Genomic DNA, 15,405 nt, shown 5'->3' with positions numbered 1-15,405 from the left:
CGCTGCCTCCAGAAATACTGTAGGAATGGACTTTGAGGTTATTCTTACAAATTGTTCAAAGACAATATCATCTTTATGTGGTGATCTGTGAGCAGACAATTGTCTCTCTGTATCTCATCCTTCCAAATGACATCGCTTCTGCAATATATTTATTCCAGGCTCTCTGAAGCACTGGCTAGTAATGCAAAAATCTTACAAAAATGACTAATTCTGGCCTCTACAAGATGATAACAGAACAAAGCCCTGATCTGGTATCATTATAGCTGAATACAGAGATAAAATTGTGTCCTTAAACTGGCAGTACCACAAAAGTGGTAAAAAAATTAAAAATTGTATAGGTCACCTTGACTGCAACAGCCAGGGGATGTTGTTTCTAACCGAAGTAATAGCACTCAACATTTCAATGCATGAAAACACTAAAAAGTTTTGCAGAACTATTTTTGTTTTGGAAACGACATTCCTCTGCATCAGACTGTAGCAGCGTGGGTTGACTTTCGTGATAGAAGTTATTAAAAAATACCAGTTCTCTCAGTGAGAGCTACTGGCATCATTAACCCCCCAAGAAATAATGAAACAACAGGAGGCGTTTCTTAAGATTGTTTCAAAATTTCAGCATATTCTTTTTGATACATGTTTTTCTTACTGACATGTAATGATTTCAAAAGTATTATAACTAACTGCAGATGTTTTCTTTGAAGAGCCTCTTTCCAATTGAATAACACACATAAGATATAAGAGATTCTTGGCTGGTATTCTTGCTTCTTTTGATACTTTCTTTCATATTTGCCATTCATGTACATAAATTCACAAATGAGCCTCCAATACTTGGCAGTCCTACTCAATTTTATACATATTCACTATGAAAAGAAGAGAAATTGTACATACCCAGAGGGTTTAAAAACTGTAATGGTGGGTCTGACAAGTTCAAACATACACTGTCTCGTGTATCTCCTAAACTTAGACTATACCCTGCTATTCTAATATATGGCTACTAATCCTAGAATTATATGAATAGCCTAATAATATGTATTTAAACAACTTTCACACCTATGACTCTGTGTTAATTAATTTTAGCACACAAACATGTAGTTAATGAGTTACATCAAAGAGCAATATCATGTTGAAAGACACGAGGCCCCCCAAGGTTCAATAGGTCATGGTCAGAGTATCTGCAATTAAAATTAATTCTTGCTTCTCTTGAAGTGGTTGTTGACACCCACAAAGCCCTTCAGCATGCAGCTGAAGAGAACGGTTGTCATCTCATCTTTGGTACCACCACTTGTGCACAGGACAGACAGAAAATGGAAGGACCCTGGAGACCCTAGCCCCTTCAGCAACCCTGCCGCCAGGGCAAAATGGAAATGGTCAGGGTGCAAATGAGCTAGCCTGAGTTGACAAAGTTTAGGTAAAATTATAATGAGGACAAGGAGGTATGTAGCTTTCTCACAGGTTAGCAGGTCCATATGTTCTGGGGTTTGGATCTTGACTTTGGTTCTTTTAAAGGTTGCAATTCAAAGCACTCAAAGATTTTGGAGGGAGAAGTGGCAGTACTGCCCGTGCAAACAACAAAAGCAATCTTATAGCAGTTTTCCAGTCTGATACCATGCTATGCCCTTGTTCTCTTTGCAAAAATAAGAAACAAGAGGAAACTATACAGACAGACTCTAATCAGTACTTGAACTTAGTACTCCTCTGACAAGCTTTTATGGATAATAACCACTTACTCTGTGTTAAATATACTTCAGTTCACAAAAAAAAAATCAAAGAACTTTTGAGTTGATCAAATGTAGAGCTTCTTAGTCCCAGAATAGCCTCCGGCAAGTGTGTGTTCCTGCTCAAGAGGACCTGAACAATACAGGTGTTACATGTCAGGTCTAAGAACCGCAGTCAACTATGTAAGGACACCCGGAGAAGTCTCTCCTGCAGAACATATAAAAGTCAGGGGATGTTTTTAGATTCTTCTGCTGTGAGAATGTGGATGACAGTGTGTATGGAGTCATTACTAATAATTTATTTCTCAAATGGCAAATTTAACAGAAAAGAATACATCATATATTAAGAGCCGTTCAGCTCCAGCATGTGAATTAGACAAACACAGCCTTTCAGTAAAAGGTCTGGAGAGTATGAAAAAGATCAAAACATGACTCAGTTTGTGGCAGCAAACAGAGACACATCTTGACAGGCAGCAGACTGTATTTGTTGTTCAAGTGATATAGGCTGGCAATGGGCATCATCTGCTCCAAGAGGAGAGTCACTGAGTCACTTTACCTTGGATGATGCTGTGGATGAGTCAGATTTGCTCCAAGAAACCAGAGCCTGCAAAGTTACACTCTATTCCATAGATTTGTTCATTCCAATTTAGTTTTAGCCCTCTCTGTGCACCTCGACTCATGGAAGAATAATTATATCTGTATTTTTTCATCTTTGCTGTTACTGACAGTCTCATAAATGAGGGAGAGAGAGAGCACATTCTATTGGCCTGAAATGAAGCACTCTTAAGCAACAATCAAGACAACAGCAGCAGTGCTTTAAAATGCTATGAAATGAAACAAATTAGCCCTTATGTCTGCTTTGACAAACATTGACTCATATTGTAATTAGTCAATGTACTAACATAGAAAATTCTAAATTATCGATGTGGTCAAGGCTTTCCTGAACTGTGAGATCTAGAATAAACAAAATTCATAGCACAGTTCCCATACCTGGAGCCTGCATCCAGCTCTGGAGCCCTCAGCACAGGAGAGACATGGGCCTGTTGGAATGGGTCCAGAGGAGGCCACAAAAATGATCAGTGGGATGGAGCACCTCTACCATGAGGAAAGGCTGAGAGTTGGGACTGTTCAGCCTGGAGACGAGAAGGCTCTGGGGACACCTTATAGCAGCCTGCCAGTACCTGAAGGGGGGCTTATAAGAAAGATAGGGACAGGCTTTTTAGCAGGGCCTGTTGCGATAGGACAAGGGGTGATGGTTTTAAAAAGAGGGTAGATTTAGATTAGGTACAAGGAAGAAATTCTTTACCATGAGGATGATGAGGCACTGGAACAGGTTGCCCAGAGAAGCTGTGGCTGCCCCCTCCCTGACAGTGTTCAAGGCCAGGTTGGATGGGGCTTTGAGCAACCTGCTCTGGTGGAAGGTGTCCCTGCCCATGGCAGAGGGGTTGGAACTAGGTGATCTTTAAGGTCCCTCCCAACCCAAACCACTCCATGATTCTATGATTCTAATAAACTTAAATAGTCCAAACACTTCAAATAATTCGTATTTTTATGACTTCAGAAACACAAACAGTATTGTTCAATATCAGAAGTTCCAATTAAACAAGTGCTGGTAACTTTACTGGAGACAAGCGTCTCCAGTACAAGAATTGCTGAGATTTTTTTCTGAAGAAAGCTGGGTGTGCTGACATAAACGGAAAATACTTAGCTTTGAAGGAATTACAAATTCAGAGTTGTGGTAAGGAATGAACAAGCAAATGGTCTAGCAAAAAGAAAAACAGCTGAGACTTCTTTTCAGCAGAGGTATTAAGGAGGAAAGAATCTTTTGTTCTGCAAACTGAGTTAATTTGGCATGAAAATAATATAATGATAAAAATATTTTAATCCAAATTTATGGCTCGTACTTCAAATCAGATTTTATTTGAAAGGTTCATTTTATTTTTTATCTTTGGGTGGTTGTGGCATGTATTTGCAAAGTTTTTGCCACAGACACTGCAAAAACCTGTGCAGTGTTTAGCAACCAGAAGGAAGATTTCTTTTAGCATTTTTGTATTTGGGTTGGGTTTTTTTCTGGATTTTCACCAAAGGACTGTTACATCTTTTTCTTCAAGATATTATGTTTCCTGAAACTTCATCTTATGATGAGAGTGCCATAGGAGCTCTGTTCTTTTAGGGAGGTGATTTCAGCCCATTTGACAGTTTCTTCAGTCCATTACTTAACCAGATGCATATATTCTTTTCAGTAACGTTTTCCTGATCTTTCTCTTTTTATAGCTGATGGAGTCAGACAGCCAAACAGTTTGCTTTGCCTTACAGTGAATTATCTGGGTTAGAAAGGAAAGGCCAGGCAGTTTACAGTTGTAGATATGGTATATTCTTCTTGGTAAGCATGTAGAAATCTCTCCCAAACAAGACCAACAGTATCTTCTATTGTCCAGAAATGAAATGGTCTTAAGTGAGAACCAGCACTGTAGCATCACTGCTTTTGGAAAGATGCTTTGGAAATCTTACTTCCATGTAAACAAATTTTCAGCTTTAGGAAGAAAGAAAAACTTCACAAAAACTTTGGCTTATGAGATGAAAGGCAGCTGACAATTTACTTCGTTCCAAATGTGCCCCACTTTTGCTGTCATTTGCCATGGAATGTCATCTAACTTTAGAAATAAGGAAAAGAGAAAACAAGAGGGTAAGATTCCAAAGCCAAGTTTTTAGTTCTACAGTTAACTCACGCTCATCTCTTGGAACATAATATTTTATACAATGCAATACAGCAATAACCTTAATGCATTGAAATACACATTTACCCATGTCTGTTCTAGTGTAGGTTACGCAGCTTTTTTGTTTGCTTTAAGTTAAAGATCGCTATACAATTCCTTTTTGTTTCTTTCGTATTTAAATCTAGATCACTTCTTTGACACAATCTGTGGTTTGTTAATATAATCAGCCAATACATTTGAAAAGACTTCCTCCCAGGCATCTTTTTAAAAATTGAAAGTTCAGATGTACAAAGTCAGTCATGTAACTAAGTGATAAACAATGACTGTAAGGTTTTCTGGCTCAAATATCTGCTTGCAGTGATGAGCAGCTTTTGACTTAGAGCAGCAATTTCCATTTTATTTCCCCAAAACCAGCTGTAAAAAACGATAACCAGCTTTAAACTTGTCATTCCAAAGGATACCCTTTAAGCTGAGTAAAGCTGCGTGGTGTAGCTCTTTCCACGCTGACAGATGAAGACGCAGCACATTCCCGATGTCTTCTGCTGATCAGTGGGCTCACAACTCCCATGTCAAGTGACAGGGCAAACTGGTGAGGGTTCAAATTCTAGAGCTGTGAATGCATTTCTAAACTAACTCTGCTCTTCTCTCATCTTCAGCATTTGGGGAATATATTTGAAAGTGTAAAGCAAGATAAATTCTTTCAGGTTCCAGCATTTAATTAAGCTTTCAGCTATCTTTGTGAATGAACCAAGAGCATCTAATATGCGTATCTACAGGGAACAGATCAGGAGTACCACTCCATCTGTGAAGTTGTTTGCTATCAGCTGGAGAAAAATCTCTTCTCAATTAGCCTCTCTCTGTGTCTAACTTCCTCTGGAACATTGCATCTACTATAGCCGAATCCCAATTGTAATAAATGTACTTGAACAAAAAAATACCTTGACATTTTCCATCACGGCCTCTGTTTCTAGTAGTAATAGGGAATCAGGTTTAAGCAGTGACAGCGTAAGCTGGCTGAGGTATAGAAATCAGCAGGGGAAGGATGATGTTAAACAATATTAAGAAGTGTTCAAGGTTGTGTAGCATACCAGAGCATAAACTTTCTGAAATTGTTCTGGTTTTTGTTTGTTTTGTTTTTTTTTTTTCCTCTCAGACACTCTCTTATTGTAAGTAAATGTATGTAGGATTTCCAAAGCAGGAAATAGCTTGGTTTGGTGTCCAATTGGAAGCAGCAAGAATTTAAAAAGTTAAATCCTAGCTTGAGTGGATCTGCTTACAGGGACCACTGGCAATGCTGTACTCCACAATAGCTATTGACACAAAGACCTCACCTACCACAGAGAATTTTCTATCATCTTGTTGGTCTAACATGCTTATCCAAGAGAATGCATCACGGTAACCATGTGGGCAGAGCATTTTTGGAACAGATGATCTTTCACCACCCCAAAAACCACGCCATCCCCGTTTAGTACCAAAGTCATGAATGTAAATAAAGATACGGTTAGAACGGTCTTCTCCTGCAGTATGTGAGAACTGGTAATGTGACACTGACATCTCAGAAATAAATTGCTCCTGGGAACTGTAAGACGCTCAAAAGTCATGGTCACCAAAATGATTTATTATAGCGCTAACTTTCACGTGGCAAAATATGAATCAATGTGCCCAATGTCAAACATTTGTACCTTAACTTCTTCTCTCTCAGTGTTTCAAAGAGGAGCTACATAGTTTTTCTGTGTGTGGTATAGTGTCACCACAATGCAGACGTCATAAACCATTTTCAGCTGTCACAACCAAGTCAAGACTGAGGCCATCTTCATCTGTATTGTTCCAGCTGGCTTCCTTGAATATCCAACACAAGCATTGAAGAAAAATGAAGTAAAGAATTTCCCTTTCTAAAGGTAACCTCTAAATTAAGTACTCCCAAATCAGAGGAGTGAATGGCCTATTTGAAAATCAGTCAGTGTTGGGCCAGCTCTCCTTGCGAGTGCTGCCCCTCACTGCAGTTCCCCTATGTGTACCGACATTCCCCTACTTCTCCTCAGGACACCCACCCCCCTGCTCCTGACTACTCCCATCTTCCGTACCCCATCCCTACATGACACCCCACTGCAACACCACTAATCCAACATCACGCTGTGCACCTCCTTCTTACCCCTCCATCACTTTGCTGCACCATCGGGCTGTGCTGGGGAACGAGACCAGTACATGTCAAACTCGCTTTGCAATACATCTGCCAGACAATTAACAGCATGAGTATCTTCCAAGACAGCTGCTTGCACACTGTGGCTGGGTGACAGGCCACAGTGGTGACACACATGATTTCTCTCCACCAGCTGAGTAAAGAGCACATGCTTTCCATCAGCTGCTGCGCAAGGCTGCCTGCAAGCTGCATCTAATAAACGTCTATTTTAGAGAATTTTTCTTTTTTGTTCAAGCCTTTTTTTGAATATACATAAAGGGATCAGAAAGCACTTCGTTAGGAGCTTTGCTGTACGCTGTTCAACATTCTCGCATTTTAATATGAACCTTAAGGAAGATATAACACATGCAAATATTTTCCCAGTTTTCCTGTTGCTCTGTATCATCTACCCATGTGTGGACAGATCGTGGGGTAGGCCCAGAAAAGGAATGAGATTGACATGAATAGTACTTATACACGCAAAAAAAAAAAAAAAAAAATTCTCTAAAAGGTGCCCTTTGGCTTCCAAGACCTCCAAAAGCACTCGCATCACGTTTTCAGGCTGCTTCCTGCCAATCGTGACCGACAGGAGCATGCCTTTATTTACCACGAAGATTAATTTTCACATCATTACTTTCGGCTTCCATCAGACATTTCTCAAGAGCATGCTCGGCTACGGCAGGAGTCACCACACACGCCCGACAGGGCCTGCAACAGAAGCTGTGGCCTCCGCAACACCAGGGTACGTTGTGGGTTCATAACGGCCGCCGTGTCTGGTGCCCCACGCGGGGCACGGGCACGTGCTCGGTGCGTTGGTGAGCCATTTCGAAGTTGGCAGAGGGGTTCATCCAGGGCTCCCTTCCAGCCGCCCCGGCGCGCCGGGCCCGCCGAGACCTGCCCTGAGGGACGCCAACCGCCACCACCGCGCTTGCCGCCGAAACGAGGCTCCACATCCCAGAGGGCAACGCGCTGCCCTCTCCCCGAACTACAAATCCCGGCGTGCACCGCCAATAGCCCCGGCTGCCACGCCGCCGCGATGCACGCTGGGAAGCGTAGTCCCTCTCAGTCTTCCCGCCGTCTGCCCCCCCCGGCCCCGCTCTCCCGCCACTCTCCAACGGCGCCCTAAACTTCCCGCGCACGCTCTGCGCCACGTACACTCCGCCGTCACGCGGCCGCGGGCACCTCCCGCCCGCTCGCAGAACCAATCGGCGGCGCCGGCAGCGCGGAAGCGACCTTTGACCCGGCGCTCGAGCGGCTGCCCGCCCGCCCCTCCCGCCGTGTCAGCCGCAGCCGCAGGAGGCGGGGGAGCGCCCGCCTTCCCCCCCCCCGCCGCCATCGCCCCCGGCCCCGCCGAGCGCCGTCCCCAGTAGCGGGCGAAGTGGAGCCGGCGAGGCCGGGAAGGCGCCGCCTCCTCCTCCTCCTTCTCCTTCTCTCCCTCCCCTCCCCCCGGCCTGGTCCGTCAACATGGCGAGCGCCTCGTACCACATCTCCAACCTGCTGGAGAAAATGACGTCCAGCGACAAGGACTTCAGGTGGGAGCCGTCGCCGCACGGCAGCCCTCGCCCTCGCCCCGCGCCCTCCGCCGCCCGGCCCCAGCCCCGGGCCTGGTGCCGCGGCTCTCGGGGAGGAGGCCTGCAGGGCCCGGCGCAGCGAGCCCGGGCTCTGCCCACCGCGGTGCCTCGGGGGGTGGGAGAGGGCCCCTCGCCTCCCCCCGGGGGCTGGGCGCGGATCTGCTGCCACCCCGGGGAAGAAAGTTGGCGGGCGGGAAGCAGGGGACGGGGCGCGGCGGTGCCCGAAGAGCCGCGGCCTCTACGCGTGGCGGGCGGCGGTCCCCGGCAGCCGGGAGGAGCTGAGCGGCCCTCAGGTTTGCCGGCCTGCGTGGGGCCGGGCGAGGGAGGAGGCCAGCGGTTCGGCTTCCACCCTCGAGGGTGCTCCGAAGCCGAACGGACGGAGCCCTGAGCAACCTGCTTGTAGCCGACCCGGCTTTCAGCAGGGCGGGCGGGCTGGCGAGGTGACCTCCCCGGGTCCCTCCCCAACCTCGAACGACCGCGGATGCTGCGGCCAGGGGCAGGGAGGGCCGCCCAGCGCGGCGGGCGGCGGCATCCCCGGCTCGCACGCTGCACGGGTGCTGCGTCTCGGAGGCAGAGGGGCTCTGCGCGCCTCGCAGGCTGTGGTGCCGCCCCCGAAAGTCCGTGCGTCCGGAAAGAGGCGTCCGGTGAAGCCTCATGGGGACAGGACTGGAGGGGGTAACTTTGAGCTTAGGGTCTGTCACGAGAGCGCTGCTTTGAATTGGATCGTTTGCTTGCTTGGTGATAAATTAACAGCAGATGAAACGCAAGCATACGAGTATCAGGAAATGAAATGGTATAACGAAACTGTTAAAAAACAGCAGAGGTGATACCTTTACACAGCAGTTCTAGCAAACCAGTAGGTTAAGCGTAATTACATTTCTTTATACTAGGTGCAGCCAGGAATTTGCAGCCCTCATTTGCCAAAGAGGGTACATCGATGTAGACAGGGAAAAGGCATAAAATACGCTTGGGTTTTGTTGCTTTGCTGGAGCATTACAGTGCTTAGCTTATAGTTAAAGAACACATTGACATCCAGAGGAGTCTCTTGTTGGTGTATTAAAATCTAAAAGAAAACAGAGGTGATGATTAAATAACCAGAAAGTTGGATTTTGAATAATCTTGTTTGCTTTTGACAAACTGTTGTTGTGTTGGACACAGATGTGATAAATCTACGTTTTTTTCATGTCGATTTCGTTCAGATTTTAGTAGCATGATATTACCTCGAGAATTCAGGCTAGAAATTTTTGAAAATAGAAAAAAACCTGATTGATCTAAAAAGAGACAGTCCAGAATTGCCTGATTTATTTAAATGGTACTAAAAATAGATTGAAACATTTTTTTTCTCTGAAAGTTACTGAAGATTTTTGTTTACTTTTATTATGTTCATTTGCTTCTGTGATTAAGTGAGCTTTGCATTTTGTGCTTATGGAGAGTGTCTTACAAAAAATTCGTATGGATTTGCGACTAAATACTGATTTTGATGAGATAAAACTTTCTGCATAAAAGAGGTGGGTCATACCTGTCAAATGCAGTTTTAGCAAGCAATTTTTTCCCCCAGCTACACATAATTAAAACTTGGTTTGTAGTTGCTTTAAAAGAGCACCCTTTGGAAATTACCTGTTCTGGGATCTTTGAACAACTTTGGAATTCTCGAATATTAAAAATTTTCTTCTTAGCATAGATTAAAATCTGACTTTACAAACCATAAAAATGAGTGATGATAGAACTTTACAAACTGACTATTATGCAGTAACACATTTAATGAAGCTTTGTGTATTGTGTATTTGCATAATGGATAAAGTAATATTTAGTACAAGTAATTGTAAGTGCATTTATTTTTAGATCATGTATATTTGAAGAGGGACAAGTATAGTTAACTTGTTGATATCGGGGAGCTGGATATGAACCACAGTTCAAGTAATCACTTTACTGTAAAATTTGTTCATCTGTTTCTTGGTTAAACTGAGTTGTCCAGTGCAAATGTTTGTGGCATTTATTGTCTCGAAACTCAGACTTAAATTCTAAAGTGGGCAGTAATGTAAGGTGGCAGTTTACTGTGTGGCTGTGGGAGAAGCAATGTCCTCACTGGAGAAGGAGAATGACTACTCTGAGTACAAGGTATGAGGAGCTGCTGACATGCGGCTGCTCTGCACCAGGTAAAATCTGATGCACCTGAGAAGGAAGCAGTTGTGACTAAAGATCACATCTAAAATACTAAAACCCAGGGTTCTAAATACCGGCTACTTTAAAGTCACCAGGCCCTCCCGCATCATTATGGTTGCTTTGTTTCTGGGGTTTTTATTGTTGTTGTTGGAGGGTTTTTTTGATTTTTGTTGGTTTTTTTTTCTAATGGCGGAGTCTGCCAGGAGGACTCCTCGGTTGTGGTTGAGCACAGAAGCTGCTGATGAAATGAGGGTGCACAAGCTCTGCTTAGTTTATGAAGTTCTCACAAGTAGATGATGAGTACATGTGAGCTCATAATGCTAGGAAATGTGAGCTGTTGACCAAGGAAGTGACAGGAGGCTATTAAGAAGGTTTAAGAAAAAGAGGTAAATAGTAACACGGAGACAGGTTTTAAATGTTCTAGTACTGCGTGACTTCATGTATATCCTTATTCCCATGCTATCTGTCCATTACCTTTACTTACCAAGTAGCTTTTTTTCTTGCTCTGCTTAAAAGCTGATGCAATTTGCATTCATCATCTGTTTATGCACACATCTGGTTCCTGTCAGATTAAAGGCTTGCTTCAGTGGGTCTGTTGGAGTGAATGAAAAGCGACTGAGGTCTTATCTTAGAAACACCTTGAGACTATTAGACTGGAATTACTGTATTAAAAGAGAGGACAACTTGGGGTCTATTATGTGAGGGCAAGCATCTGGCATTTGTGATGTATACTAAGACTGTGCAGAGTCTTGGCCTTCGTTTTTAATAAAAAAGTATCTAGCATGTCAGGCTGTAGAGATAACCTTCCAAGTATGACCTGAGTTTAAGTGATGTCTGCTTGAGGCTGATGTGCCTGAAGTCCAAATGTCAACCTTAACTGTTTAATTACAAACCATTTTTGTCTGGGCTTTGAATGGGGGTTGGAATTGGTACTGAAGCCCATGGGATTCATAATTGAGTAATACATCTGCATTACTTCTCAGAAGAGAGGGCACAGAAAGAACAGATTGGAAAACAGACGTCAGAAGGAAAAGAAACAAAAGGCATAAAAGCAATGTTTTTGGAAAGCCATTTCTCAATATGTTCTTGTATTGGTCGATATGACAGTGTTATTGAATAGTAAATCACTTGATAAGAAAGATGATTTTACTTCCTTGATCTCTGAAGAATTAGTCTTGGTCTTTAATGTGGCACCACGAATTTAGAGCTGGATAAATGGGACCAGCCATTGTTTGGACTACAGACAAAGTAGTCCATACAGAGGAAGAAAAACACATAAAATGTAGCTTCACTTTTATTTCTTCCTTCATTAATGGTTGGCTTTTGTGAATTTTGTGGGATAATGTTTGAAAAACTCTGTATTTTTCGTCTTGCTTAAAAAGTTGTTTTAACATGAACTCAGAGCAGAGATGCCTTTTTTAACGAACTTTTGAAAAAAAGAAAGCCTGTTTTTAACAAAATCAGCATAGGTAATGAAAGGACTTCTTAAAATCTAGGAAAGTGTTAGTTTTTCTTAGGGGAGATCATTTGGAGTGTAATGGGTAACCAGTGGAAGCAAAACATGTAGCTGCCCTCATCAAGGAGGGATTATGACCTAACTAAAAGTTAATGTTGTTTTTAAATATAATTTTTCTTCTTTTTATTCTGTAACTAAAATAAATGCCACTTGCATCACAAACCAGGTAACAGTAATCCAACGTTAAATGTGATTTATTTGATATTAAACGGTGGGAACTGAGAGTCTTGAATCTTGAGCACTGTAAATAACCCTGTTTCCTTCTAGCAATAATTATCTGACTGTCTTTTGCCAGGTTTATGGCTACTAATGACTTGATGACAGAACTACAGAAAGATTCTATCAAGCTGGATGATGACAGTGAAAGAAAGGTAGTGAAGATGATTTTGAAGTTACTGGAAGATAAAAATGGTGAGGTGCAAAACTTAGCTGTCAAATGGTAGGTATTTTTTTTTCTATGGAGTAAAGGATTGCCTAGTGATTGAACAACATAAAGCACTTTTGTAATCTTAACAGGACCACTGCTATGCAAAATAATTGTGAAATTGATGTCCACAAAGGAAGCCTTGTACTTGTAGAATACCTGCCTTAATTGTACTTTCTTACAGAACTATCTTTTGTTGACATTGCGGATTAACATTTGGGGTTTCAGGTGACAAATAGTGCATGCAGCCCTTGCTAAAGGTATATGAATGACATGCTTGTTCTCTGGTGATAATTCGTGAATGCTAAATAGGTTTAAATATATTAAAATTCATTGGTAGTTGCCACGTTGATATTTGACTGTGAGAAGGCAGATGATGTGTAGGAGAAGAACTGAAGTATTGGAGTAGTTTTCAAGAAGAAATAAAACCGTAAAAAAGTAAATATATGGTATTGGTTATCAAATATGAAACTTACCTCTTCACTAACATTTAAAATACTGTGTTAATGGTTTTTCGTGCTTTACAGGAGCTGTAAATGTTTTATGGGGGTCAGGGTGCAGGTACTTGCCTTTCAGAGACTGCTGTTGCTTCAGTACCCTCTCTTCCTCACTTTATTTAACTTTACATGTAGTATGGCTTTTCCAGAGCACCCTTTGAATAGGTGCTACGTTTATTATGACTGACTTTTTGTTCTTGGCCTGTCTGACTCTTTGTGCAGTTTAAAGAGTGCCTCTCTGTTAAGAAGCTGCTAGTATTCCTGGGAATGTTTCTTGTTTGTGACCTCAGGATTTTTTTTTTTTTTCAATATTCTGTGAGGCATGAGTTGAAGTAAGCTTGCTACAGAAGAGCTTGGAAGATATTTGGAGAGGAGTTTTGCATTGTGACTAGCTGAGTTAGTTTGTTTCAGCTTGTTATTCTTTACAGTTTTCCGGATCAGACTAGCAAAGCAGAAAACTAAAGCCTGTGGGTACATCTGTTTATGTACTTCGAAGCAGATCTTGCTTTAGCTTCTGAAATATTTTCAGTGATCATAACCAAAGCCTTGCACAGAGAAACTAATGTGAGAGTAGCAGGTTTAGTTAGCAACCCAAAGTTTAGTATTAGCAGCATAGTAACATAATTGTCACTGCTTTTTCACTGCTCTCACCAGGGTTGCAGTGTTGTTAAAATGTGTTTCCCCCCCCCCCCCCCTTTATTTTAACAAACAACACAAAATACCACGCTGCTTTTTAATTTAAACTTCTGAAAGGCCAGAGTTCCTTGTGGTACAATTCGAGGTTTATGACTGTGAAAAAGGTTGCTTGTACTCAATCAGAAGAGTAGATTGTTATGAAACTTGGCTCTGGCTTAGAATTGTCTTTGTGTGAAATAGCATTTTGTGGAGAAGTTACATTGCAGCGTACATGCAGTACTCAGCTTTAATGTAGATCCTGAAGTTTAGATTAATGCACATAAGCACGCCTTATATATCACATCTTTAATGACAATGTTAGAATTTTGGACCTAAAGTGCAAGTAATGTCTGTTAAAACATGAAAGAAAGATTGCAAAGGGAAAAGAATGAGAAAATAGATGGCTGCCTGTGTATGTGCACATGTACACATGTCCTTTTCTTATTAACTCTTCAATTTTTAAGTTCATTTTGACACACTGATAAAATTTTTGGATTTAATTAAAATGACAAAATTGATTTAAAGTTTGGAGTCTTTTAGAGAAATCCAAATAGTGTTAAAGAACAGTGTTAAATTTACTGTAATGGGACAAGGAACATGATGGAAAATTTTTCAGGTAAATTGTGAACATTCATCTAGAATGCATATATTCTTGAATGTATCAAGGTTTTTTTGGCTTCCCAATCACTTGCAGATATGCTTTGGGTACACAAAAAAAAAAAAGCCTGAAAAGCATCATCTTTTTAGAAGGCAGCTCATATTCACGGTATTGCTCCTTGACAGTTTCACGCCAGGCTAGCTAATGCTGCTGCTGCTGCTCTGCTGTTCTCGCCCTCCTTGTCCCTTTTCTTGTGCTGTTGCTTATCTGATTTTGCTGTAGACTGATTTGGGAACTTAGTTTTCTTCTGGCTTAGTGCTCTCCTCCTGGAATCAAGTGAGCATTGGTAGAAACAGTAGTGCAGGTGAAGGATGGGAGAGTTTGAGTGCTATTAAGCTGTAGGTTTTGTAAGACAGTTTAAGCTAATACAAAGTCTTCCATCTACTACAATACTGGGTGTAAGCCCAGTTTATTGGGAGGTTTAATTTAGCCAGCGTATTTTTCTTGACTTTCTGGTTTTTAAATATTTTGTGTTGTTGTTCTTGTGTATTTCTGTTACAAATTTACTGGCACTTCAGCTGAGGAAAGCATAAATTGTGTTTAGATCTCTTTATTAGTTTAAATGTTGTGGTGATCTTTAGACACTTATCAGGAGAAACTTTCATCAGACTGGTACTTCATGACCCATTTAAGTATGGATTCCTTCTCTCCTAGGGGTGTCTTAAATCCTTTTTCTGTGTACCTTTTGAATGTGTATTTGAGACACCTTTTTCCTTGGGGAAGGGAGGAAAAATTTGCAGTTTATTACGGGAGCTTCCTCTACCATGTAGATCAATGGAAACACTGTGAATGGCAGAGGTATTGATCACTCCTTGAGCAGCTAAGAATCTCTTGCCAGAGGATCACACTTTCCAGGATTCTTGAGGTCACTGAACAGAGTAGATTTAAACAACTTGGAGCAGCCTTAAAGCAGCGTTTATTTTTAGGCAAGTGTAGCAACAAGTAAGCAGTGTTCTTGGCTTTGCCTTATCCACTGCTTGCTTTCAAATTTGGGCAGGAAAGACTCTGTTGGTCAAAATGCTGATGAACTTGTTTGTTATTATCTCTTCAAAGCACAGTAGTGATTTTATTCTTGAACCTTTCTGTTATATCACACTGTTTTTGGGCAGGATAAAACATTGTTCTTTTGTTAGCAGAAGTCAGGTTAAGAGTTCATGGATATTTGGGTAGCTACCTTGCAAGATGATAAGATGATTGTGCAATTCATGTCTAAATAAAAATAATGAACTGCCTTAGTACTCTTGGAGCAGAAGTCAACCTGCTCCAAGCTTTGATCCTACAGAAGGGAAAGGA

At 42.0% G+C, this 15,405-nt stretch overlaps 1 protein-coding gene across 1 annotated transcript in view; it reads left to right on the top strand.

The window, feature by feature from the left end:
• The first annotated feature begins 7,886 nt into the window (after positions 1–7,886).
• CAND1 (cullin associated and neddylation dissociated 1) overlaps positions 7,887–15,405 on the top strand; it is a 31,592-nt gene continuing 24,073 nt past the window's right edge. Inside the window, exons 1-2 of the mRNA XM_075428204.1 lie at positions 7,887–8,140; positions 12,154–12,297. Coding sequence (XP_075284319.1) covers positions 8,073–8,140; positions 12,154–12,297 — 212 coding nt within the window. The 5' untranslated portion in view covers positions 7,887–8,072. The remainder of the gene's footprint in view (positions 8,141–12,153; positions 12,298–15,405) is intronic.

The sequence above is a fragment of the Opisthocomus hoazin genome, chromosome 8 (genome assembly GCF_030867145.1).
Source record: "Opisthocomus hoazin isolate bOpiHoa1 chromosome 8, bOpiHoa1.hap1, whole genome shotgun sequence".
Taxonomy (NCBI): Eukaryota; Metazoa; Chordata; class Aves; order Opisthocomiformes; family Opisthocomidae; genus Opisthocomus; species Opisthocomus hoazin.
Note: the sequence above shows the minus strand (reverse complement) of the source record. Positions and strands in the feature narration are given on the sequence as shown.